Raw genomic sequence first — 23690 nt, 5'->3', positions numbered from 1 at the left:
TCAAAATGCACACCGGTGGGGTGCCCATTCTCAACGTGGCTACTCAGTATTCGTTTTGGGCTGTCGCTACTGTTTTGTACAGTACGTTGAGGCGGCCAAAGCGAGAGGAAGTCGGGGAATCGAAGCCCCCGGCTGCCCCACACTTAGATGTAGGATTTTCGATTGTGTGAAACTACTAACAAGCAGGATCGAAGACCAGCTACCCAGCCCTCTTTTGGGGATTTCCTCTTTGAGGAGAACCCCTCCGAAACAAAAAACAAAGAAGCATTCCTCTCGTTTTTTTGGTCTTCGAAACAGTGTCTGTCTTGTTGCTTGACAAGGATTAGGGTTCACGGGCGCCTCAGCACCTTGTTCGGTCGCTATGTTTCGCTTGAGCTGAAATCAAGTTCGCTAACTGCTGTTAAATTGTAAGCAAGTCTTCTTTATTATAAATGGCGAAAAAAAAGTTTGCTTCTTAGTTTTGAGATTTGCGGGGCCAAGATCTCCCATGGCTGCTAGATTTCATATCTTCCTCCAAATCTTCAGCTGTCCCATCCAACTTCTCCCATCCCATCCATCTAAAATCCTCTCAGTAACTGAATCCTGAGATTGATAGAGTATTTTCATGCGCAGTCGATCTGCGCCATTTCTTGCCCAGTGAGCGCTCTCGCTTGAGATCTTGCAATGGAGAGCTCTGGCGGAGCTCCGGCGGAGCTTGTCACTTTTGTCTTTCTGGGCAGAGCTTTGCAGGAGTTGAAAGAACGTTATATATGATCTGCAGCCAACTTTGATGTAAACATGTAGTGATAAGTGAGAAAATTAATAGTAAACACTAGTTTGAGTTTACAAGTCCTAGGAATCGTTTTGTAGGGCTTATATGAACGGACAAAATCACAACTTTTAGATTGAGGCACCAGAAATCTGGAAACTAGCATGAAAGTTTCAACAACAAACATTCCAGTTTTGATCTATAATCAAAATCTATTATATTTTTTTTCTTTGAATAAAAATCTTTGTTTTCATTGACAGAAGTCTGCCGCAATCTGGAGCAGAAGTTGATGCAACTCTTGAGGAGCCGAGAAGAAAGGAGAATGGTCCGACTCTATGCTGTAGACCTTGTCCGGCAAGCTCTTGGTCACAGCAATGTCCTGCTCTTTGGGGCTAAACGACCTGTCCTTCTCCGTCTTTACGTACACCCTTGGCACGGATCCATAGCCTCTCTTAGAAGTGCTAAAGTTTACCTTGGACACCGCCGCGATTGGTGAAGGCCTCAAGAGAATCGACGCGAGCGCAACGTCCTGAAAGTAAAGCTCAGTAAACAAAGAAAGAAACCATAGCTATCGGGCTATAAGTGGCAAGCAGTACCCGAGAGAGAAGGGATAAAAGGCAATGTATAAAGAAGTAAGTACCTCTGCTGGTGAGAGATGATAAAACGCCTCACGGACAAAATCCTTCCGGACCATGACAGTCGTCGGTCCGTTTTCGACTCCATTTGCGAATGTAAAGTGCATCTTGTCGGGGAAAGACTCCGTTGCTCGCACCTTGAAACAGCAAGGACCACAGCAATTGCATTAAAACTTGGGGGTGAAAAACAAAGAAGAAAGAAAGGGCAGCTCGCTTACCAAATTGATTTCGGCCTCCTGCGTTTGTAGTCCCACTGGAAACATGGCAGCGGCGATGTATACCGACACCGCAACCTTCTCCGGGAACTGTTCCGAGGCGTGGACCACGCTCACCCCTCCCAAGCTGTGGCCGACGAGCACAACCTGTAGCATCAAACGAAAGAGAGCGTCAGGAAACTGTTCCAGGGAATTTTTCTCGCGGAGAACAAGAGACTGAGAGAGCGGCCGTCACTGTCGCTCGCGTTTGTACTTCTCAATCATTTGCCACTCACCTTGTCTTGCACTTTGCTGAGGAAATCAATCAAAGGTTGAGTGTACTCGGCGAAGGAGGTGACAGTCTCGGCGTCCCGGGTGTGCGTGCCGCAGCTCGAGAGGTCCAAGGCCGTGACTTTGTGGCCCGAGGCCTGGAGCAAGTTGACGATCTTGTACCAGCACCAGGCCCCGTGACTACCCCCATGAACGAGGACGAAGTGGCATGGCTTTGTCATTGCTGTAAGCTATACGAGCAGCAATTTAGCTCCCTGGAAACCGGCGTTGAAGAGAGAATTGAAAGCTCTTGTTCGTGCTGGCAGGACCAGCCACTGCTCTGCTTCCTGCTGCCACTCCAATTCCCAGGACACCTCAGGACGCCTCTAGCATAATAAAGGAGAACAGCGCGGACTTGTCTTTCACATCCCACAGGCCGATCGGTGGAAAATCCCAAGGAGAGTTAAAGTTGAGGCTCTCTCCCTCGCTCCCTTGGGACCCCTGTGCTGCCTGTTGGTGCCGGGAGGAATTGATAGCTAGAACCCGAGACGAGGAGGATCCGAAAACCAAAGCTTGCTTTTGCGTGCGTGACCGACGAGTGCGAAACGAGTGAGAGGCCCAAAGAAACCACTTGGAGTTGTCGTCGCCACACCTTTCCCTTCACATGCCGAACACCAACTCCCACCAGTGTCACCGAATATTTTTAGATATCCACCTTGATGAGAGCCTCTTCTCAAAACACCGAGGAACAAGGAAGCTCGAGCGTTGCCTTTGTGCCTTCCCTGTCCTGCCTTTTCTTCCCTCCCTATTTATCTGGCCCCCATCCCACGCGAATGCGCAGAAACTCCAACTTTTGAGGCCGAAAGAGAGGAATCCAACTTCCGAAAAAACAAGCGGACCGGCGGCCACCACCTCTTCACCTTCCTGTTTTCTTCTTCCTGTTGTGCCTTCCGACTTCTTCCCTGTTGTCGTCCCCTTGTTCAAACTTCTAGTGCCGGTGAGGAGAGAGGCTTCGTCGCACACGTCCAAGCAGCAACAGCACCCCCGGCGCTATTCATTTTTGGTGCCTTTCAAGCTCATTGCCGGCAGCCAGCCCAACAGCAGTGCGAGCATCAACTTCCATGCACCTATGTCGCTTGGTCCCACGCTGAGAGGGAGAGAGAAAATATCACAGGGAGCCCCAAAAGGAGACAGAGGAGCCCCACATTTGAATAGAGCGACCAGAGATCTTCCCCCTACTGCCTCGTTTTCCTGGTGGAGAAAACTGTCCAGCCCCTTCTTGCCTCTTCCAACTTCTATACTATCTATCCGCCAATATATATAGATCCGTCCTCTCGTTGGTCAGCTGCGAGCAACAGTAGCAGCAGCAGCAGCAGTAGCTTGTGACAGTCGTATGCTCCCCCGCTCTGAAGTGAAAGATTTCCAGCTTCGCGAGCTGTTTCCCGCTGAGCTGCTGCTGCTTCTGACTTCCGGTGATCAGGCCACTGGAACAAGTCTGTCACACAAATAACGCGTATTAGAAAACTGCCACCACCTTGAAAACTATAATTTGGAGAGGGATAGAAAAAAGAGTGAGAGCAGCAAACAAATCTTCTTTTATGGTATCTTACCTTTGCTTTGCTGCCCTCTCATTCATGTCATGCCATGCCGCCCCACATGTTTACTGCTCGTCACCTTTGTTTCTTCGTATAATTGAGGACTCATTCCGCACCGCAATCGCCTTTGCCTCCTCTGTGGGCCACCTCCTCCTCGCTGCCTGATGTTTGCCAGTGTTTCTAGCTGACGAGTCTAGATCACAAGGTCAAATCCATAAACGCTGCAGCGCAAATATCAGTCCAGCGTTTTAAGAAAAAATGGAAATATCGTAGAATACCTGACTAGAAGAATGAACAGATTTGGAGCATACGGTCATCTTGCAGGGCGGAAAGCTGCGAGTGATAGCGCTAGTCTGGTCGTACGGATAGACGATCCTGAACGTACAGGAGAGCCAATCTTACTTCTTTTTATTTTTTTTTCTTCCAAAAAAGAAGTGCTTGCTTTCCCCGAATCCTTGCCGATGACAGTCGGTGGCTCCCCACGTCCCGTCTGCAACATGTGCTACTCCCCCCCGATACGCATCGGCTGCAAAGCACGAACTTGAATATTTAGAGGTAACATGTCAAGTTTTACGAAAGCATAAACAAAAGACTTGCCTTGGCGCTGTTTCACGATGAAAACTTTCTCGAAAACCATGCGTGGGGGTCTTGCAGGGTTCAAAGCTCGCAGCTTCACGTACTTCTTTGCTCGCTCTCTTGTTCTCATTATACCATGTCACGTTGTCGGCTCAAATGGAAGCCCGCCTTGTCGCCTTTCGCGTCGAAATCTCTTATCTTTCTCCGCCGAGGCGATGGCTGCTGACCACTGAGCGCATCGTGTCTCTGTCTACAGCGCAAGTCTTCAAGTTTTTTTAATGCATTTGACCTTTCCAACGTATCACTCAGCTTTGCGCGCAGCTGTCTCCTCCACACCATTTCTTTTTATGCTCCTGCTGAACTTGCAAGCAAACAACCGGAATTACTTAACGTTGCCCAAGCAGATTTCGTGATTACCAGCAGCGAGATTTGATTCAACAGCACGTGCTTAGCTGTCCACGCTTGATCCGAGAGAGCCGTGCATGGATCGTTCCTTCCGTGGTATACTCTGCATCAGATCAGTAGCCACTTGAGACGAGTTCAACCGAAAGAATACACCAAACTGGAAAACAACAATAAACAGCAGACCTGGATCCGAAGTTGACGGCGTGTTTTCCAAGTCTTGGAAGGTTTGCGCTGTGACAGCGAGCACATGCACTACAAGACAAGCGTCGGAAACGCGCACTGTTGCAGGATGGATCACTTTGCGGCAGGCAAATCGACGCCTTGAAAACGAGAAAACGACACGAGCGAGTTGAGCGAGTTGGGAGTCAAAGGCAGAAAGGGATAAAACATTTCCTTCCAGAAATCTATAAGACTTTCCAAGTACGCATAATTCCAAAACCCCTGAAACAAAGCTTACGCGAGTGTGTACCAGCCATTCCTACAGAAACAAGTAGCGTTAGTGCCTGTTTACCAATAATAAAACTAAGTAGCTTACCATCCCTGCGGTAACACGAGGTACTTCTAGAGGGAGATAGACCGCTGAAGCAAACCGTACATCAACGCCGGAATAAGCCGGAGTTTTGCAGCAGTTTACCATAATCCGAAATGACAGGCGACTTCTTTACTAGGTCCCAGACTCGAGAAGCATTTCTCAGCCAGTCTCGCTCGTTCAGTGGTTTCGGAAATGATCGTCGCGGCATGGACAAAATCTATCGATTTAAATGTCAGAGACAGGAAAACAGTCACGGGCCATTACCTGATCTCGAAGTTGTCGCAACATCAGCGAGGAACTTTTGAACTTCTTTGAACTCTCGTCCTGTGCTCGAGGGAGCACAAAAACATTCGTAGTTTCCATTCTAAGCGCGTTGTCAGTATTTTCCGTGGCTTCAGTTTGAGGAAGGCCATTCCTTCTGAAACTTGACTTGAAATACTCAGAAAGAGCAGCCTTGAATTTTTCAATGCTGTTAAAGTCAAGATCACTCTCCCGCAATCTACAAAAAACAAACAGACCAAGTACATCACACTAATAATAATAAAAATATATATACTTGGTATGTACGAAGATTGTGTCAGCAAAGAACTCAGAGTTAGTTTCTTGCGGAATGTCCTCGGTTGAGGTTGATAATTGTCCTCCAGAACCTACAGTGGATGGATCAGGAATACCCTGTCTCAGCATTTCAATCTGTCACGAGTATTGCAGTAAGATACCAAGGTGCACTCCAATCAAATACAATTCACCGTTTGCAGCATCTTCCAAAGAGTCGTATCGTTTTTTCCGTCCGTAACGAGTAGAACCACATGACAAACCGCCGTTAAAAACACGCCTAGCTGCAGTAACCACAACTAGCTTTCAGAACATCGAGAGAAACACCATGTAATACCTGCAGTCCCATCAACTCGTAAGCAAGTTCTCCGGATATAGATTCTCCGCTAAGTAGTTGGAGACTGGAAGAGCCATCAGGGAGCGTTAGATCCATCAGTACGCTAGAACTATATATTGGCTGGAAAACCAGGTTATAAAAACGAACGCCATTTCCTTGAAACAATAGAACTAAATGGCAACGAACCTGTGTGTCGAGAAGAATGAGCCTTTCTGATGAAACTCTAAGTTCCATACCAGTAGAGCAATGTCTTGCTTGTGCTCGTGTCTCCTCTGTTTGAACTGGAAACGGTGGAAGCACCCCTGCGAAATACAAAGAATGTAGGAAAATGATATCCATATGACAAAATGTGAAATCGATGTACCTGACGCTACCGAGTCGAATCCATAGAGCTCATTCAAAATGGTCGATTTTCCTACTCCAGGAAGTCCCAGAACTCCAACGACAGTAAAATCGGTGTTATCGGACATCAACTACGTATTGCGCGTCAAATCTGTCCAGCATTTGCGGAGTTCTCCGCAAGAGATGATTACTTACAGGGAGGAGACGATCGGCCGAAAATTCCCAAGCATCCGTGATGAGATTGAGCGATCCCTGATACAATCTCGACCTGGCGGCGCTCTCCTCGTCGCGCATTAGCTTCACAACGCCGGAGGGAACGCCGCTGGCGCCAGCGCCACCGCCAGAGGGATGCGCCGCCGGCTTTGCCAGAAGAATCTTGGGCCATGCTCCTCCTCCAGGCGGCCCGCTGCTGCCCATTCAAACCAAGCCCTCACATAAACCCTAAAATGTTGGAGAGTGACGTGGCCAATAACGATACGGCCACGTGTAAACACGTAAGTAAACGTGGTAAGCCACGTGGAAGCTGGGAAATTGTTACACGTCATCCATGATTTTACACAAATTTGCTCTGCTCCGAGCCGAGCTTGAGCGATCGAGGAGAAACGAAAGAGAAAGAAATTTCTAGAAGCCAGATTCTTGGATCGTCGCGAGCTTGGGCCGCCATGATACGCTCCGCGAGATTAATCTCATCTGAAGAGCCATTTGGAGCTCGGGATTGTCGTCCTCAATGGCCGCCGCGGCAGCGAATTTCTTCTCTTGATCCCCTCCGTGTTCTTGTTTTTGGAGCTCGTTGCGGAGGATTTGCGCGACCATGTCCGCCGAGACTGTCACCTGCGTGATCGATCCTTTTTGCCTCAACCGGAACGCGTGGAGTAGCGCGTTCTTGCGCGGATTGCTGCTGGAGCTCTTGGACAAGGAATTATCGGAGGAGCACCGCTGGAGGGATCGTAGTGGCGATTTGCAGTTGAATCCGGCCTTGGAGCGGAGGTAGTAGATCTCGCCGCTCTCCAGATGCGTGTCCGCAGTGAGTGGCTTGTCGTGATCGAAGCTCCGGGCGTCGCCGCCGCTGGCACATTCATGCTGATCATCCAATGCGGCAGGATTACTCACGTGACACACGAAGTGGAGCGGATGATCCAGCATGAGCTCTGCCACTGTCACGGGGGACGTGATGTCCTGGATCGTCCCGTCGGTGAGAACCAGCCTTGCGAAAGAACACGGCTTTCCGCTGAGCGCCGATGTGGAGACTCTGGCCGGCGCTCCACACACCAAGTAATTTCCCATTCCCGAGCAAGAATCGCCGAAGGATCAGAGATTTCGAGGAGAAACCGTCGCACTACCGATGAAATCGATCGATCGACTCGATCCACTGGAAAACTGTGAGAAATCCCCGAGTCAAGATGGGACTGGCCTAATCTAGCGCTGCGCGGGCGCCGTCTGGATTGGATCCCTAGCCTGTGTCGCCAAGAATCTTTATCCAGGAGAGAACTCCCTCCCAAGAGCCCTAAAATATAAAAGGGAGAACTTTACTCGTGTTCGTCGTTTTTTTTTTTTTGACAGTGTCAGGAGTACACACGCGTATGCGTGTTGGTTTGAAGGAGCCGGGTGGACGTTACGGCGGAATCGCGTGCATCCTCGCCGTCCATCATCAACGGCCACGCTGCCCACGCGGATTCCGGAAAAACGCTACGCTTTCTTGCGCCACGGCGATCGCTTTCGTTGAATGCAAGGGTGGATTTTATGGTTGGTCGAAAGATGGCGATCTCTTTTTTATGGTTTTGTTGTTTGCGACTCATGCACTACTTGAGGCACGCGAGGTTTTTCTCCACATAAAGAAAAGCTCCACTCTTTATGGCATGGAAGAGCTTTGCGTACATACGAGTATAATACGAGAACTCAAACGCGTACTTGGAAAAGTCGTCCAAGTAATTACGTCAGGAAGTAGATTCGCCATTTTTTTGGAGTAGAATTGATTGGATCGCTAGCTGCAAGCAATAGCCAAGAGGAAGTTATCAAACAATGTCACGATCTTTCAAAGAGAGAGAACTTTCAATGAATGGATCGAAGTATCAAAACCAGTGTGATGAGATCACGAAGTTTGGTGATCGGTGATGTTCGCGCATTTTTCTTTGCGAGACAGCAACTTTCCATCTGAGATCGCGATTCCTTCTTTTACTTTTTCGTTGCTTTTCTCGACTGCTACGATCATTCAGCTGCGTTAGAACAGTTGCACAACGTTGCACGTACCAAACACTTGATGCTTCTTGTTGGCTGGGCGATTCTCGCGGCGTTGAAATCGTTCACCCCGTACCAGACATGAATGAAGCGTCACTGCCTTCCAAGAGTAAACTCGACGAGATTGTAAGAGACAAAAGCCACTACACTAAGAAAAAACAAAGGCGCTAACTAAACAATGCACAGGCACAGCACATAACTGATGTGTGAGCGAGCGAGAAGAGTCATGTGCTACCATTCAAACCGAAATAAAAGTTGCAAGCTGGAAGTCCAGTTCACGAAAATCGATGACAAAAGTAAAGAGAACGATCTGGTACCTATGTAGTGTTTGAACATTCCTGTTTGTTGGATTGCTTTTGGCGAGAGATTTTTCCTTCACTTTCTTCAGTCTGCACGAAAAAAGAAAAGGCTGCTTAGCAATGTTGAAGAACACTATGGAAAGAGCCAGCCAATGCACATAAATGTCTTTGCGGCGGAAAGAAAAGTTCGACAGCTTACCTGGTGCCGGAGCTTCAAGCTTTGCGAAGAAAAGCCACAGTGCTAACCCGACTTCCCTCCACGCCAGCGAAGCGAAATGTTGGGTAGCTACGAATGTGATCCATGTATTCAAACTTGAAATCGTCTGCAGCGTTTGTTGCCTCGTTGACTAGCTCGTCTTTAGTCTTGTTACAGGATGTGACAACCTGGTTTCCAACAACAGGGAAGTTCTTAGTACCACCAAAAAGAATAAATCTCGACTTGCCAGAATACCACCCGGAGCTACCAGCTGAGAAATGGACTTCCAGTACAAGAGCCTTCAAAAAAGAGAACGAAAACATCAAACTCGAAGGTCCAATAACTTTTGCTTTGTCTTTTTTCGTTCAAACCTCCGAGATTGTCCTTCTGGATGAAGTCCTATAGCATCGAGCGTCCCTTTGTCCGTAACGAGTCTGTATTGTTCTTTGAGATTGGTTTCAAGTAAGTCGTCCACCTGCATACAAAGTGCTGTAAAAAACTCTAGTCATGAAATGTCCATACCAGGAACTTAATGTCTGCAAGGCCATTTCGCTGGGCGATTGCTATTGCCAGTTCTATGGCCCCTTCGCTATAATCAATTCCCGTTAAATCTGTAAAGCTGGAGCAATCAAATCAGGAACGCGCTAAAAGACATAACCATTTCTCACCCGAGCCTATAAAATGCATGAAGGAACACACCATTTCCAGTTCCAACATCCAGAACGCTCCAGCCTGTTAAATCAGAAGGTGCGGGCAAAGGACCATCAGCGGGATTGAATGGAGTGCCGGTGGAAGTGGCAGCACAAAGCCTCGCGGTCCATCTTGCGACTGTGTCCGTGACAGACTCTCCAAACCTGAAATAGATGTATATGACACCAGAATAACGAGGCAAAACACAGTGGAACTCACCATATCTCGCCTCTATCTCCATGAGCGTAGAAATTGTTGAGCTCGTCAGCGTACGTGCTGTTCCAATGGCTTTGCAATCCTAGAACAGATTGAAGGCTTTCCTCTTCGTCCTTGCATGAGCTGCCAGTTATAAAAAGAGAGAAAAATGTTAAAGAATCCCACAGTCAAAGCAACTAGAATTCAATGCCCGTTGGAACTCAAGTCAGTCTGAGAAAAGACCATTTTAGGCAACGCTCCAGTCAAAAAAGAAAAGAAAAGAAAAAGAAACGTTCGCAAATACGAGAAGAAAAACCATGAGGTCTCATTGCCGCAAAGAAAAAGTTCATACAGGCTCACAAGGGAAACCAAAGAATGCAATGGCACCAAAGAAGCAAACTCTAGGAACGGAAATAAGTGATAGAACAGGCAAATGAAAAAGTAAACCAGTAAAAGCAATGCGTGATGTTTAGAATAATTCGATGCTCTACACAACAGGCAAGGATTCACACAGCAACCCAATGCTGGAAGCGCGCATTGATCGATCGAGCCATACCTGTAAGAATCTTGCGCTCCCGTTGTCTCGATGACCGACTCGGCCTGGCGAACAAGCTCGTCCGCATCGAGGACGCTGCCATATTCACTCCTCACGGACCAGGAATCGGCAGCGACGGAGGAGAGATCGTCATCGGAGGCCTGGAAAGCTCCGTCGGGTAGCTCCATTTGAAGAACCCTAAAATCCGGGGTTTAAGCGAAGAGAGATATTATGGCGCAATGCGGCTTCCTCTTCGAGGCGTGCGTGGATTCGCTCTTCTCTGCGATTCAAGCCGAGAAAGGTATTGTAATCTCTCCTCTCGATCACTCGGCTGGCGCTAGGCCAATACTGGATCATGATCATGAATGGGGATCGTTTCATTTCTTAGGTGGAGCTGGACGATTGGAGCTTTGCGCTGCTCTATCGCAAGGGGGAATTACTCCCAGCTATGGAAGTAAGATTGTTCTAAGAATTATTTCTTCTTCTTGTGTTCTAATTGTCTATCCATGGAAACAGTGATCAAAGCTGTTCTCGATCGCGTTCGCATTCCTGTCCATGTCTTGATACGACCTCGAGCTGGGGATTTTTGCTACACTGAGGATGAAATAGACGTAAGTCCAGCGTACAGACTTTGGAACTTCACTTCCTTTTTGTGTTCTTCGTGCACAGGTGATCTGCGAAGACATTCATATGGCTGGAAACTTGAAAGTTCATGGCATTGCTTTCGGTGCGCTCACTCCCGATGGTGATATTGATTTGCAAGTGGTATTGTGATAGTTACTTCAGTTTCATCCGACGAGCGAAACTTCTTTGGTTTTTGTAGATGACGCGGATCATCAGCCTTTGCAAAAGATACGAACTCTCCATGACATTTCACCGTGCATTTGATGCTACGAGAAACGCTGAGAAGTCTCTCCAGGTAACTTCATGCTTTGTAGTTAAGTGGCTAACGTTTTTCTTTAACACTTGAAAGACATTGCTGGAGCTCGGTGTGCCGAGAGTTCTTACATCCGGACAAGGAGAAACCGTGACGGAGGGACTGCCTCTATTGAAAGTGCTCGTAGAAAATTCCATGCAGCGGATTTCTATCATGCCTGGAGGTTTTCTCTCTCCTGTTCTGTTTTTTTCCTTTCTTCGCATATTAAACTTGTGTCCTGCAAGCAGGAGGTATCACCAAAGACAATGCTGCACGCATCGTCAGCGCACTTGACGTCACTGAACTCCACGGTTCTGCTCGTTCTGCCTCTGACTTTGGCCAGAGTTTTGTAAACGAAACAATTACACTCGCAATGCTTGGGACCGCCACTCTCATGGTAGCAGACTGTGAGAAAGTGAGAGCCATTGTTCAGGCATGTAAAGAAGCAAGGCACAATTATCCCGCCTAAGAAAGGTTCGTAGCTTGTTTCCATCGTTTGTTTTATTTGCTTGTTTTGCTTCTTATAGATACAGGAATGATCTTCACACTGAAGGAAGGGGCATGTAGTAACGTGAGTGATATGGTTTTAGTTTTAGTGCATAATCAATGATCTGCGTGTGCCTCTGGTACAGCAACGTATTCAATCAAATATTGTTCTTTAGTTACCGCCTCCTTGATTGGATCTACTTCAAGTGGGAGATTTTGACTTGCGATTCCGAATCTTTTAAGGTAGGCCTTAACTCTAAACATAGTTCTTTGTCTGAGTTTCAAGATTTCTTGCCAGAATTCTCGCAACATTGGATCCAGGTAAAAGAATTGAGTGGAAGTCTTGAAGCACCATGACAACATCCGCTGTAAAGAACAAAAGCTCTAGAGATTCAGCTCCGGCTTCTAGTTTCCAGGACAAACTCGCGCAGCTACATACCTACAGGGCTGCGAGCAAAAGCTCTCCGAGTCCATTTTCCATTTCGAAGGCGAAAAGCTCTCCAGAGTCTCCTCAAAGATCCTCTCCAAAGGCCATCTCCTCGCCATCAAGAGGACTGCTTGCTGCTCTTTCAAGTAAAAACCGAGTAAGTTTTGTTCTTCTTCGTTTTTACCTTGACAAAAATGCTGTTGCTGTCGATTGTTTTGAAGGTTGGCAAAGCAGAGAGCAAGATTTTGGTAACAATCACGATTCTCGGTTCTTCAGGGCCTTTGCGATCGATTGCGGACATTAACACCACAGTGGAACAGGTCGTAGAAACGGCGCTGCGTGCGTATGCGGCACAGGGGAGGCTTCCTGTTCTTGGAAGCAACGCAAAGCTCTTTGACCTCTATTGCAACGATGGGGAATTCACAGGCAAGTTTTTCATTTTCCTTTGCTGTTCTTTCTAGAGCTCTTGCTCGTCTTTTTTATGCGAAGTGCTAAGTCTCCACTGTTTCTATTCCAGCGTTGAAACCAAGCCAAAGACTGGGAGCTTTGTCTTGCCGGCATTTTCTACTCCACAAGACGAATCAATGCGATCAGGACGAAAACTGCGAGTTAGAGGCCTGGAAGATGAGGTGCTGGTGTTCCTCGAAACATCACCTCCTTCGAATTTAATCCAGGTACTTGTGTTACATTCTTATAATCGTCGCTTCTCACAGGACCATTCTCGATGTTGATCCAGGCAATGGTATTGTAACTTACATTCTTATAAGTATCTCTTCTCACAGAGCCATTCTCGATTTTAATCCAGGTACCAAGGGACCATGAAAAAATCTTACATTTGTTAAAGCAATGCTATAGTTCTACAGTTTCAAACAATGCAGTGTTCTATGTTTAAGAACTCTCTAGGGTTTTTCATTTAGGCGGGAAATTTGCTCCATTCGAACAAGCCGATGGCGGCGGTGCGGCTTCATCGATCTCGATGCTTGATGCTGCTGTTTCGCGGCATCGATCTAAGGCGCTAAGCTCAGGTGTGGATCATAATGCCTGTGTCTTTGGATTGATAGTAGGGATTTTGATAGAAATGCCACTCAATCGCTCCGGTGTTTGAGATATTACGCGAAGAACAGCACCGATTTTCTTCCCCAAAATGGAGGCTCAGCAGCATGTCTATCAAATCTGTGGAGTCAAGGTCGAGTTTCCATACAGGGCCTATGGATCGCAGCTCGCCTTTATGGGAAAGGTTATAACCACACTGGAGAGGGCTTTCCGGGATCCAGACGGCCACTGCAATGCGCTCTTGGAATCTCCTACCGGGTCTGGCAAGTCCTTGTCTTTGCTGTGCGCGGCCTTGGCGTGGCAGCAGCACCGAATGGTAGCAGCAGCTTCGATGGGTCCTGCTACGCAATTTGGTGGTGGTTTTATTCCCGAGGGACCAGCTTCAGGTGCCGAGGATAAGCACCAAGCAAAGAAAAACAAGCCACCTACAATTTTTTTCGCAACGTGAGTAGATTTGACAGCGTTTTCTTTTCATTATTTTTTTTTTCTAATGTTTTGGTTTGTTTTTTTTTTTTTTTTTTTGTTTGTTTGTTTTGCTAGGAGGACACATTCGCAAATCTCTCAGATTGTTCGCGAGCTGAAAAAGACGAACTATCGTGTTCCAATGGCTATATTGGTGAGCTTTAAAACAGAGTAGTATGTATGAGATTTTGCTAATGGCGGTGGACAGGCTGCAAGGAAACACTATTGCACAAATCAACACGTGTGCAAGAAGGCAAACTTGGACGATGAATGGTGAATTTTCTAGACGTCATCGTAGGACTTTTATTCTAACTCCGGGTTTTCCTTCTTGACAGTAAAGTGCTTCTGAAGGATCCACACAAAGCCTGCCCTCAGTTTAAGTAAGATTAATTCTCCTTCGACTAAAATATCATAACATGGCTCTGCTACAGAAATGTGAATAAATTGAAGCATCACCCGGCGCTACGCAAAGGAGGATGCCATGAAACTCATGACATTGAAGATCTGGTGACCTTGGCTCGTTCAGTTAGAGGTTTTTGTTTGTTGAACATTTAGAGCTTGTTAACGAGCCTTTGATTTCAGGATGTGCATACTTCACTTCGAGAATAATGGCTGCAGATGCCCAGATTGTCTTCTGTCCATACAGTTACATTCTTAGTCCAATATTTCGAAAAGCGATGGACGTTGATATTCGGGGAGCTATTATCATTTTTGACGAGGCTCAGTATGTCTTTTATCCTCCTGCTTTATAAACTAATTAATGCTTTTCAGTAACATCGAAGACATGTCACGGGAAGCCGGTAGTGTTGACTTGGATACAAGCATTCTAGAAGGTTTGAATATCAATGTCTATATTGTTCTTTCTAATTTGTAGCTTCTTCTGAAGAACTCCGAAATGAACTCGAGGAACTAAGCTCGTCCGAAGACTCACATGATCTGTACCGTCCTTTGTTTGATATGGTCCAGGTAACATGCGGTTTCTCCTTTTTCATTCGTTTTTAGCTTCTAGTTTCGCTTTGACATAGGAACTTCTCATTTGGATACGGCAGCAGGATGAGAATCTTCAGAGGAAGGAAGTCGACCACTATTATTCGAAGTATGGAAATTTTGTTCTTAAGGCTTTCCTTTACTTTTGTTCAGCTGGACAGGTCCGAAGGGACTAGAACAACTCCAAGCTGCTGGGATTTCATCTGAATCGTTTTCTATACAGCTAGACTGTGCTGTGAAGGTAAAAGAACAGTTTGTGCTTAACAAATTCTACTTTAACATGAGTCAAGGCTGCGGGAGCTGCATCCGATCCAGATCCAGAAAAGCCTCATCTGAGTGGACGTTGTGCAAGTGCAATGGAAGGTATGTACAAACCTACAATCAGTCATGATTTTAGTGAAATGTCCAGGTCTCTTTTGTGCGCTGAAGTTCATGCTGTCAAAACCGGAATACATTCACGACTATCAGATAGTGGTGCAGAGGGTCTTAAACAAAGTCGAAGGTGATCTTTTTAACTGTTTCTCTTCCCATGCAATAAAACTATATCTGTTGTAGGTACTGACGAATGGCTACACAAACTGAGCTTCTGGTGCCTGAATCCAGGGGTTGTTTTTAACGAGATTGCAACAATTTGCAAGTCTGTCGTACTTACGTCTGGGTAAAGAAGTCGAAAACCAAGAATTCACATGATTTTTATCCTTTTTCCAGGACTTTGTCCCCAAACGGTTCGTTTGCTTCGGAACTTGGCACTTCCTTCGAAATGATTATGGAAGCGCCGCATATCATAGACTTAAACTCACAGGTGCATGTTCCACTATTTTTTATACGTTATTAGATGTCTCGTCTTTTACGTGCAGCTGCTTGTGTCTGCTGTTTCCTTCGGTCCAGGAAATGTACCGCTCAATGCAAGCTACCAACATGCAAACACAGTCGCCTTTCAAGATGCCCTGGGAACTGCGTTGGAGCAAATATGCAATGTAGTTCCGGATGGCGCCCTCGTGTTTTTTCCAAGCTATAAGCTTTTACAACGAGTCTGCAACAGATGGAAAACTACCGGTCAGTGGAAGAGAATTTCGGACATTAAAAGTGTTTTCGTTGGTAAGCCTATGCTCTCATTGGATCTTAAAAAGTGCCTCTTATTTCAGAGCCGCAAGGAAGCACTGGGAAGTTTGAAGACATTTTGAAGGATTTTTACAAGGTTATCAAGGGAGAAAATGTAGAGCCTTCCAGACGGAAAAGAATCCTAACGCCGAAGAACTTCACTTCCGCAGGTGGTCAGACTGGAGCTGCCTTTCTCGCAGTCTGCAGGGGAAAGGTAAGGCTTTCAGTGTTTGTTTTGTCTAACCTCTAGCAACATCCAGGTATCTGAAGGAATAAACTTCTCGGATGAAAACGCGCGTATTGTTGTATCCTACAAACTCTGTTCTTGCATATTGTGACCTTAACCCAAGCTATAGGTGGTCGTTGGTATTCCTTTTCCAAATCTGTAAGTCTCTAATTCTATCAACTCGTGGATTAAAATTACATATGCAGAAATGACGTCCAAGTCGCTATGAAAAAGAACTATAACGACAACCAGAAAACTCTTAAAAGTCTTCTAGGTGGTGATCAATGGTACTGTTATCAAGCATTTCGGGCTTTGAACCAGGCAGTCGGTTCGTTATTTATCTGGATTTTGAAATCTCTGTCTAATAGGAATGTCACAGGTCGTTGCATTAGACACCGTGGTGACTATGGTGCAATTGTGCTGTTAGGTGAGAAGTTCTCTAAATTTTGCAGTCGAACCCATCCGCCCTCTGCAGATGAGCGGTTTAACAAGGCAAATTATACCGGTTATATGTCCAAGTGGTTAAGAAAGTCTATCATGAGACCGGCAAGTTTTCAGGAAGCTCTAAGGGATTTACAAGCCTTTTTCAGCAAGTTTGAGGTAGACTCATCGCTGTACGCTTCATTCAATTCTGTCTATGTTTTGTTTTTACAGAATACTGGCTCTACGAAGAAATGCTCTTCGGTGATCTCATCCATCACGACAACACCCTTGCCTGGAGGCGGCGTAAAATCCTGGTTCGTATATCTGCTAACTTCATTACGTGCACTCAGATCCTTTCCAGCTCTCTTTTGGAAGACCAATCCACAGATGGTTTTGTTCTTAAGACAAGGTGTAACTGAGCATCATTTTTATGTTACTGTGTTTTAAGCTGTTGTTTTCAGCTCCCTTGTGCGTGAACGACAACCTGAACTCGAGGATGTTATCAAGCTGTCCTCATGCTGCGGTCCATGGTTTGATTCAAAGTAATTGACACTTGTACAAGCGCCTTCTTTAACTTTGTATTTGCAGTGCTTATCCATCTGCAAATTTATCAACTCCCAGAATCACCAGTCTAAACAACGTGTCTCAGGTCCCGGAAACGGCTAATTTTTCATCACCTGTACAAGTGCCAGTTTTGACGGACAACCTTATGACCATGGCAACTCGTTTCGACGCTTCAAAAGACGTCAAGAATCTCTGTTGCCGCAAATGTGGCCACCACTTAAGTGCCTATGACAACCCGAGAGCAACGTATCAATTGGAAACACTAGAGAAGAAGTATCTAGCATCACTCGCAATGACTGCAACGCCTCTGTTGCGAGTGATCATCATGGAGGCCCAGCATCTGCACAGCTACCTCAACGATAATCCCGGTGGACAAGCTTTTCGGGAGAGAAATGCGTGTTCTTCTGGGGTATGGATCGAAGAGGATGGTTGCGTGTTCAAGCCTATTGTATGTGGCTGGTGCACGGACTTGGACGTCTGTTTGGGCGCTCACATCTTGGCTGCAGATCCTGCAAATATGAAATACGCTGGAAAGGTACGAGAAAATTCATGAAGTCTTCCCTGGTCTTGATACTTATTACTGTATTTCAGGTCGTTTTGTTCTTGGATTCCATTGAAACTTCTGATTGCAGTCCAAAGCAAGTTGAGCAGACTCAGTTTTCAGTTGACACTCCTGTACTAAAGAGGCCAGTCGTAACCTCATTGACTGCAACGGGAAAGGTAACATTGTGTTCAGATTTTGAAGCACTAAACAGGTAACATTCTTGTGCAGCGAAAGCTTCGGACGACAAGCTGACCAGATCAAGAGATTCCCTCATATTAATTGTCTTATAGATTTTATGCATCAGGAATATGCGCAGCTTTTAGCGTGGACAACGAACTGGAGATGTCAATAAGAACGCAAATATCCTTGTCCATAAACAACCAAGCGCCGGTATGATTCACGATTTTCTTGATATTGATAAGCAAATATATGGTTTTCTTGGCAAGTTAAAACGTGTAAACGGTATCCTGAATGAGGTAAATCTCTATACAGTTTTTGTTTTTCTATCTCGCTGCTTTTTAATCACAGGCATGGACCAGCGAAAAAAATGCGCCGTCCTTTCCTCTAGCGAGCAGCTCTTTCCGGCTCCCTTGCTCCAAAACTGTCCCATCCCCAACCACGACAATCCTGTCCGCGTTTTTTATCGTTGACAACATGTGAGCCACCACAATGGTTGTCTTTCCCACCATAGCCCTCTCCAGGGCACGCTGAACCTCGCTCTCCGACTTGGAATCCAACGCACTCGTGGCCTCGTCTAGCAAAAGTATCCTCGGCCTCTTCAAAATTGCTCGAGCTATGGCTATTCTTTGCTTCTGCCCTCCCGAGAGCTGTGTTCCAATCTCTCCTACCGGTGTACAGTATCCTTGCGGCAATGCACTACAGAATAGAGAGAGTCCATCAACTTTGAGCTAAGGTACGTACGTAGAAAGAAAAAAAATTACCTGATGAATCCATGAGCATTAGCTGTTCGTGCTGCTTCCATGATCTCGCTCTCACTAGCGTTTTCTTTTCCGTACGCGATGTTCTCACCAATGCTTCCAGCAAACAATGTTGGTCCTTGACTGACAAGCCCGATTTGCTGCCTCAGGGACGCGAGCTGGAACTTTCTAATATCTCTCCCATCGATCTCGATGCTGCCAAGCTGAGGGTCGTAAAATCTCTCCACCAGGCTGATGATGGTCGACTTTCCGGATCCACTCCGCCCAGCAATGGCTACTGTTTGAGCAACTTCCACGGTGAGGCTAAAGTTCTTCAGCACGAAAACTTCCGGCCGTGACGGGTAAGCAAAAGAAACCTTGTCAAACTCTATGTGTCCTGTGATTTCTTGATTTTTCATCGAGCCTTGTTCCAGACTTTTTGAAGTTGGTTTCTCATCCAATATCTCGAAGACCAAGTCCGCTACCGTCTTTCCTTGGCTGATATCCGGGCTTAGCCAGAGAGTATCGGCCAGCGACCTTCCTGTGCTTATGAGAAGGTAAAATGTGAGAAGGAAGTCTTTGAAGCTTGTCTTGCCTTGAGCGATCAACCGTCCTCCATACCAAAGACAAAGAGCGTAAGACGAGAAGAGAGCAAAGAGTGCTATTCCAGAGCTAATCCCTGCTGCTTGTGACAGACGTACCACTCGCTTGGAGAGGCTCTCAAGTCGAGACTCCAATATGGTGACGATTCTCGAGTGGGAAGAAAATGCTGCCACGGTTTGATGACGGGTGACTCCCTCAAGGATCAGCTCACTAACTTCTTCCTGGACTTTGGCAGCTTTCCTTGCGAAGTCTTGGAGGCTGGTTACCCGAAAGTAGAAGCAAATGAGGATAACCGGTTGGATGGAAGTGATGACGATGGCAAGTTTCCACGAGACTACAAAGCTAGCCACAACACTCACGGAAATAGTTGATGCAGTTTGGACGAAGAGGGAGATCCTATCACTCACGACTGTTCTTACCTGCAAAGAAGAGGTGAGCATCAAAAAGTTTGGACAAAATTGACTGTAACTGACCATGCTTGCGCTTGACGCTAGGCGAGAAGTTAACGCTCCACTAGAATGCTGCTCTTGATCGAACCAACTTATATCAAGCTCGAGGATTTTGGCCATCATCTTCTCTCGGACTCGTTTAGTAAGCGCTGCTCCCATGGATCCAAAGCTGTAGTGCTGGAGGGTGTTGGAGGCAAAAGTAACGAGTGAGAGTGCTGCGAAGATCATAGCATCGTTTCTCACTCTGTGCCTGGTTTTGGCAGGGCTATCCGAATAAAATGACGAAATGACGTCGGCCCCAAGAGCAACAAAGATCGGATGAAGGAAGCCGATACTTACTGCTGCTGCAATTCCGAGTAGGCAGTATTTCCACTCCGGTTGGTTCATGAGGAGGAGACGAATGAAGTCATTCCTCTTCTTGCCCGATTGTTCAATCCGATCCTTCCTCGCTAACTTGGTTTGTACGACATCTTCGACGTTCTCTTCCTGCGTTTTCTTGCGTCTAAATTTTTCTGGCGACCCTTTTCTTGTAGATTGATCGCCTTCCACCTGCTGGAGCTGGAACATCTCTGCAAAAGCTCCCTCATTTTTCAAATCCTGCTTGCTTCCATACTCCACCACCTTGCCAGCCTCCACCACCGCGACCAAGTCGGCACTTTCGATTGCTCGAAGTTTATGTGCTATCACTAGAGCTGTTCGAGCAGTGCAAGCTTCCTGGATTGCCCTTTGGACTGTCCTCTCGGACTCGTTGTCGAGAGCGCTGGTAGCTTCGTCCAGGAGAAGAATAGCCGGATTTCTCACCAGAGCTCTTGCTAGAGCTATACGCTGCTTCTGGCCTCCAGAGAGCTGCTCTCCTCGTATGCCAACCTGAGGAAGTAAGTTTTGTTAGTATCTGCATGTTCTGTAAGCTGCGTTTTGACTTTCAGACCTGAGTCTCGTATCCTTCTGGGAAGCCGCAAATAAACGAGTGTGCGTCGGATTTCCTGGCGGCAGCAATTACTTCCTCCAAGGTTGCGTTCTCTTTTCCTAGAAAAATGTTCTCCTTGATTGTGGACGAGAAGAGAATAGGCTCTTGGCTCACTAATCCAATTTGCTCGCGATACCACTTCAATTGCAGGTTTTTGATGTTTACTCCATCCAGAAGAACTTTCCCGTTCGAAGGATCATAAAAACGTTCCAGCAAAGAGATAACCGTGGATTTTCCGCTCCCGCTCTTGCCAACTAAAGCCGTGGTTTTTCCTGCGAGGTATAATATTAGATAATAATACGTGTTTTTGCTTTGACTCTTACCAGGAGCAATATGCAAACTGAAGTCATCCAAAACTGGGAGTTCCGATCGTGAGGGATACGAGAATATGACGTTTTGAAACTCTAGCTCTCCTTCAACACGATCGAGAACTCGGCCTTTCGAAGAATCGATATCGATTGTTGGTATTGTCTCAAGAACTTCAAAAATCCTGGAGAGCGCTGCCTGGCCATCTTTGATCTCTCTAAGATTCTGGAGTATACTGCCCAATGCCCTGCCAAAAGCCGCATCCAAAATGTAAGAAACTATGTTTTCATGGCATAGACACTTACATGCTTCCCACGACAAATGCAGATCCCGCGAGGAGTATTTGAGCACCATTTGCTTGACCCTTGGCTACCAAACTTCCTCCATACCAAGTCATTAAAGCCCACACGACATATCGTAGTCCATGGAATCCCAGCGTAAGTCCTTTGGCCAGTCCCTGCTTGCGATCGACTTTGATACTCTCTTCCAGGGCCCCGGAGTATAACTCCAATGTTTTCCTCTCGGCAACAAAGGAGTAGACCACCCGTATCGAAGAAATTGCCTGCTCGGCGATTTTTCCCGCAGTTGCATAAGATGCCTGCCTTTGCTTGGCGTAGCTGGAGAGAGCTCCGCTGTATAGAAAACCCGGAAAGAGCAACACCAGCACAAAAGGCGAGACGATCAAAGCCAGCCTCCAAGCGAGTATCAAGGCCGTTATAACGCTTCCAACAAAAAGGGAGATGTTCTCGATGAAGTGGCCAAGCTGCGTAGTAAAAGCTATGAGATCATGCACACTCAAAAAAAGGTGAGTTTTTTGTTTTTCTTTCTTTTCTGCCAACTTACTTTCTCTCCGACAGCTTCCTGGACGTGAGCAATATCAGCGGAAACGTTTTCTATAACGTTTGCAGTAGAGATCTTGCAATCAAAGTAGCTGGCGTCCTGGCGTAGCACGCAATTCACATACTTGACTCGAAGCCTGCGCGCTTGCCTGTGGCCAGTATAGATCCAGCAGCTTACTTCTGGCAAGGCACGAAACAGCAATCAATTACGAGAGATGGAGATGGACAATGTCAGCTTTAAGTACAGTGCTCGGACCAAACTTTATCTTTTAATAGTGGGACGCGATTCGAGCGATATTTTGGTGCACTCAAATCGATCGACAAAGGAGGAAATGATCGAGACGTACCGAGATATGCTCCTAGCAGAGAGATGGCTGCCAAGTACACGCACCAAATTGCCTACATACCAAAACTTCGAGCATTTAGATCACTTGAGAAACTGGATCGGTCGAAGGAACTTCTTTTCTACCTGTTTGTTGGCGTTGGAGGTATGGTTTCCATAGTTGTTGTATACGTGACTCTGAATTGTGTACACGGCAGGGAGCGATAAACCATTGATCATCGAGCCTAGAGTACCGAAAATCATCGTTATGGAGTCGTACTTATCACCTTCTTGGAAAAGCCTCTTGTAGGACGCAAACACCGTCATGAACGACTTCGACTTCATGAAATCGTCCCCTCAAGGTACTCAGGTGAAAAGAAATTCCTTTCTCTCTCTCTCTCTCTCTCTCTCTCTCTCTCTCTCTCTCTCTCTCTCTCTCTCTCTCTCTCTCTCTTCTTTGCTCTTTTCTTCTTGGGAGTCAAGCAAGAAACTGATGATGGGGTTGATGCTATTAGAGTGGAGAAAGGGAAAGAGCGCGCTCTACGGAGTTCTCTGAGAGGGTGTTTATATATTAAGTAAGACAACAGTGACTCCATGGCGGCTATGTCTGAAGCATTTGATTGTGCCTTTGCTTGGCAGGCTTCCGTGAATCGAATATCTATGATGTTCTCAAAGGACGAACTTCTGGGAAAATGCATCCCACTCACAGCGAGCTTTCTTCTTCTTCTCAAAGGCTTCGAGGTGAGCGAAGAAAACAGAAGTTCTACACTCGAGTTTTCTAGTTTCTTGGCTGCGCAGTGCTTGTAGGACTTTGGTGTCTCCATCGCAACGTTTGAACGATGTGCGTGGAATCAAGCAACAGTTTCTACGTGAGCGGTTTCGAGGTAAAGAGAACAAGAAAATAAGAGACTAGATCACGTCATGACAGTCAAAAATTCCCCGCTCTTCCATCGTCATCCTCTTTTCCAGATAGCAAGCATATAGTGCATTGCTTTATGCAAGCAGCCGCATCAAAAGGACTCATGACTCACACGATTCTCTCCATTTTCACGCTTTCCATTATGTCTCATTTTGTTCTTCTTTTACAGCGAAAGACCGATCCTGTGCGTCTGCCCGTGCAAACTCGAAGAAATCACCGCAAGTAAAACAGGTGCTACATGTCTCTTTACTGTTAGAAACTCACACGAACGCTGTTCTTTTCTTTTGGCACAGGCCTGTGATGGGAACTTTTTCCACTTGGTACCAGGTTTTATAAAAATCACTCCACTGGAGGCCAGATTGATGGGCTTCGATTCTTCGCTTTGTTGGTGGTGCTGCTGGTGGTGGCGCTGATGATGACCAACAAAGCATCCACGAGCAGTGTCTCGTTTCTCCTTGGAATTTCCAAGAGGCGCCTTCCCGGTTTGCAATCAATTTCTACACAAGCTCTTCGTCAATCGTCAAAGTTGACTTCTATTATGCGATTTCTCCAATGGTTTTACATTTGGCACCATATTCCAGATTTGATGTCGAGGCTATCGAGTTCTCTGGGATCCTTTACGCAATCATTGTTCTTGCACTTAGTAAGTTCTCTAGATTTCATTTACATTTGGAGGTCTTTGTTCTCCAGAATTTTCTATCGATTTCTATTCTTTGGAATTAAGCAATCGTAGCTCATCTATTTCCAACATTTTTGAGAGTTTCTTTGTCAAAATAGCGCGCGAAAGTTTGAATTCTAAAAGCCCTAATATTTAAACCATTTTAGGGCTTCTTTAGGGTTCCT

General features: G+C 46.3%; 7 protein-coding genes and 1 long non-coding RNA gene across 10 annotated transcripts; 4 read left to right on the top strand and 4 right to left on the bottom strand.

Annotated features, from left to right (window-relative positions):
• Window positions 1-938: 938 nt before the first annotated feature.
• LOC9648145 (methylesterase 17) lies at window positions 939-2102 on the bottom strand. Its single transcript, XM_002981601.2, has 4 exons — window positions 1874-2102; window positions 1602-1745; window positions 1389-1520; window positions 939-1277 (listed from the first exon to the last, which is right to left on the bottom strand). The coding sequence occupies exons 1-4, from the start codon at window positions 2087-2089 to the stop codon at window positions 999-1001; spliced, it is 771 nt and encodes a 256-aa protein (XP_002981647.1). The 5' UTR covers window positions 2090-2102; the 3' UTR covers window positions 939-998.
• A 2691-nt stretch (window positions 2103-4793) lies between these two features.
• LOC9648144 (protein SMG9) lies at window positions 4794-6683 on the bottom strand. Its single transcript, XM_002981600.2, has 9 exons — window positions 6382-6683; window positions 6209-6317; window positions 6031-6146; window positions 5845-5964; window positions 5702-5791; window positions 5512-5645; window positions 5220-5454; window positions 4959-5172; window positions 4794-4901 (listed from the first exon to the last, which is right to left on the bottom strand). Exons 1-8 carry the CDS (start codon window positions 6601-6603, stop codon window positions 5020-5022), a joined length of 1179 nt encoding a protein of 392 aa, XP_002981646.1. The 5' UTR covers window positions 6604-6683; the 3' UTR covers window positions 4794-4901; window positions 4959-5019.
• A 1310-nt stretch (window positions 6684-7993) lies between these two features.
• On the bottom strand, window positions 7994-10539 carry LOC9648312 (EEF1A lysine methyltransferase 2). Its single transcript, XM_024686701.1, has 8 exons — window positions 10358-10539; window positions 9826-9945; window positions 9585-9770; window positions 9439-9535; window positions 9288-9391; window positions 9164-9215; window positions 8920-9104; window positions 7994-8810 (listed from the first exon to the last, which is right to left on the bottom strand). The coding sequence occupies exons 1-7, from the start codon at window positions 10522-10524 to the stop codon at window positions 8934-8936; spliced, it is 897 nt and encodes a 298-aa protein (XP_024542469.1). The 5' UTR covers window positions 10525-10539; the 3' UTR covers window positions 7994-8810; window positions 8920-8933.
• LOC9648311 (copper homeostasis protein cutC homolog) lies at window positions 10535-11913 on the top strand. The gene is made up of 8 exons (XM_024686702.1): window positions 10535-10637; window positions 10725-10790; window positions 10853-10947; window positions 11006-11101; window positions 11160-11255; window positions 11310-11436; window positions 11501-11726; window positions 11780-11913. Exons 1-7 carry the CDS (start codon window positions 10568-10570, stop codon window positions 11719-11721), a joined length of 771 nt encoding a protein of 256 aa, XP_024542470.1. The 5' UTR covers window positions 10535-10567; the 3' UTR covers window positions 11722-11726; window positions 11780-11913.
• A 10-nt stretch (window positions 11914-11923) lies between these two features.
• LOC112350466 lies at window positions 11924-12993 on the top strand. 2 transcript variants are annotated; one of them, XM_024686704.1, is made up of 6 exons: window positions 11924-11981; window positions 12037-12322; window positions 12387-12591; window positions 12683-12839; window positions 12902-12907; window positions 12971-12993. In XM_024686704.1, exons 2-4 carry the CDS (start codon window positions 12092-12094, stop codon window positions 12832-12834), a joined length of 588 nt encoding a protein of 195 aa, XP_024542472.1. In that variant the 5' UTR covers window positions 11924-11981; window positions 12037-12091; the 3' UTR covers window positions 12835-12839; window positions 12902-12907; window positions 12971-12993. The 2 variants fall into 2 exon arrangements, with proteins under 2 accessions (XP_024542472.1, XP_024542471.1); XM_024686703.1 differs by lacking the exon at window positions 12971-12993 and having other exon boundaries at window positions 12902-12965.
• A 102-nt stretch (window positions 12994-13095) lies between these two features.
• LOC112350475 (Fanconi anemia group J protein homolog) lies at window positions 13096-18104 on the top strand. The gene is made up of 30 exons (XM_024686746.1): window positions 13096-13190; window positions 13242-13662; window positions 13759-13834; window positions 13889-13953; window positions 14016-14060; window positions 14112-14212; window positions 14263-14404; window positions 14452-14513; window positions 14567-14646; window positions 14706-14776; window positions 14821-14908; window positions 14958-15030; window positions 15077-15169; window positions 15223-15325; window positions 15376-15469; window positions 15525-15765; window positions 15813-15982; window positions 16029-16073; window positions 16125-16153; window positions 16201-16322; window positions 16374-16421; window positions 16470-16594; window positions 16649-16731; window positions 16779-16826; window positions 16879-16959; window positions 17006-17516; window positions 17573-17701; window positions 17754-17915; window positions 17972-18001; window positions 18054-18104. Exons 2-28 carry the CDS (start codon window positions 13310-13312, stop codon window positions 17775-17777), a joined length of 3102 nt encoding a protein of 1033 aa, XP_024542514.1. The 5' UTR covers window positions 13096-13190; window positions 13242-13309; the 3' UTR covers window positions 17778-17915; window positions 17972-18001; window positions 18054-18104.
• LOC9648310 (putative multidrug resistance protein) lies at window positions 17946-22304 on the bottom strand. The gene is made up of 9 exons (XM_002981598.2): window positions 22076-22304; window positions 21954-22005; window positions 21611-21786; window positions 21073-21530; window positions 20785-21014; window positions 20423-20733; window positions 19519-20361; window positions 18467-19464; window positions 17946-18401 (listed from the first exon to the last, which is right to left on the bottom strand). Exons 1-9 carry the CDS (start codon window positions 22271-22273, stop codon window positions 18044-18046), a joined length of 3624 nt encoding a protein of 1207 aa, XP_002981644.1. The 5' UTR covers window positions 22274-22304; the 3' UTR covers window positions 17946-18043.
• LOC112350476 lies at window positions 21477-23595 on the top strand. 2 transcript variants are annotated; one of them, XR_002993777.1, is made up of 8 exons: window positions 21477-21572; window positions 21625-22094; window positions 22147-22290; window positions 22444-22503; window positions 22568-22669; window positions 22727-22812; window positions 23017-23078; window positions 23141-23595. It is a non-coding gene; the product is annotated as an uncharacterized LOC112350476 (long non-coding RNA). The 2 variants fall into 2 exon arrangements; XR_002993776.1 differs by having other exon boundaries at window positions 22711-22812.
• Window positions 23596-23690: the final 95 nt, after the last annotated feature.

Source organism: Selaginella moellendorffii, unplaced genomic scaffold (assembly GCF_000143415.4).
Source record: "Selaginella moellendorffii unplaced genomic scaffold, v1.0 SELMOscaffold_50, whole genome shotgun sequence".
Taxonomy (NCBI): domain Eukaryota; kingdom Viridiplantae; phylum Streptophyta; class Lycopodiopsida; order Selaginellales; family Selaginellaceae; genus Selaginella; species Selaginella moellendorffii.
Note: the sequence above shows the minus strand (reverse complement) of the source record. Positions and strands in the feature narration are given on the sequence as shown.

Coding starts and splice junctions, on each gene's coding strand:
- LOC9648310 (XM_002981598.2), bottom strand. CDS start 22,273: ATGAAGTCGAAGTCGTTCATGACGGTGTTTGCGTCCTACAAGAGGCTT. Junction 21,787..21,953: donor TCTGCTAGGAGCATATCTCG/GTACGTCTCGAT, acceptor GTGCCTTGCCAG/AAGTAAGCTGCTGGATCTAT. Junction 21,015..21,072: donor GCATTTGTCGTGGGAAGCAT/GTAAGTGTCTAT, acceptor GGCTTTTGGCAG/GGCATTGGGCAGTATACTCC.
- LOC112350475 (XM_024686746.1), top strand. CDS start 13,310: ATGGAGGCTCAGCAGCATGTCTATCAAATCTGTGGAGTCAAGGTCGAG. Junction 14,777..14,820: donor GTCGACCACTATTATTCGAA/GTATGGAAATTT, acceptor ACTTTTGTTCAG/CTGGACAGGTCCGAAGGGAC. Junction 15,983..16,028: donor TCGCAGTCTGCAGGGGAAAG/GTAAGGCTTTCA, acceptor AGCAACATCCAG/GTATCTGAAGGAATAAACTT.
- LOC9648145 (XM_002981601.2), bottom strand. CDS start 2,089: ATGACAAAGCCATGCCACTTCGTCCTCGTTCATGGGGGTAGTCACGGG. Junction 1,746..1,873: donor TCAGCAAAGTGCAAGACAAG/GTGAGTGGCAAA, acceptor TTGATGCTACAG/GTTGTGCTCGTCGGCCACAG. Junction 1,278..1,388: donor ATCATCTCTCACCAGCAGAG/GTACTTACTTCT, acceptor CTTTACTTTCAG/GACGTTGCGCTCGCGTCGAT.
- LOC112350466 (XM_024686704.1), top strand. CDS start 12,092: ATGACAACATCCGCTGTAAAGAACAAAAGCTCTAGAGATTCAGCTCCG. Junction 12,323..12,386: donor CTCTTTCAAGTAAAAACCGA/GTAAGTTTTGTT, acceptor ATTGTTTTGAAG/GTTGGCAAAGCAGAGAGCAA. Junction 12,592..12,682: donor CAACGATGGGGAATTCACAG/GCAAGTTTTTCA, acceptor TTTCTATTCCAG/CGTTGAAACCAAGCCAAAGA.
- LOC9648312 (XM_024686701.1), bottom strand. CDS start 10,524: ATGGAGCTACCCGACGGAGCTTTCCAGGCCTCCGATGACGATCTCTCC. Junction 9,771..9,825: donor GGAGATAGAGGCGAGATATG/GTGAGTTCCACT, acceptor CATCTATTTCAG/GTTTGGAGAGTCTGTCACGG. Junction 9,105..9,163: donor TAGCTCCGGGTGGTATTCTG/GCAAGTCGAGAT, acceptor GTTGGAAACCAG/GTTGTCACATCCTGTAACAA.
- LOC9648311 (XM_024686702.1), top strand. CDS start 10,568: ATGGCGCAATGCGGCTTCCTCTTCGAGGCGTGCGTGGATTCGCTCTTC. Junction 10,791..10,852: donor AATTACTCCCAGCTATGGAA/GTAAGATTGTTC, acceptor CCATGGAAACAG/TGATCAAAGCTGTTCTCGAT. Junction 11,256..11,309: donor ACGCTGAGAAGTCTCTCCAG/GTAACTTCATGC, acceptor AACACTTGAAAG/ACATTGCTGGAGCTCGGTGT.
- LOC9648144 (XM_002981600.2), bottom strand. CDS start 6,603: ATGGGCAGCAGCGGGCCGCCTGGAGGAGGAGCATGGCCCAAGATTCTT. Junction 5,965..6,030: donor TCATTCTTCTCGACACACAG/GTTCGTTGCCAT, acceptor CTGGTTTTCCAG/CCAATATATAGTTCTAGCGT. Junction 5,455..5,511: donor ACAATCTTCGTACATACCAA/GTATATATATTT, acceptor TGTTTTTTGTAG/ATTGCGGGAGAGTGATCTTG.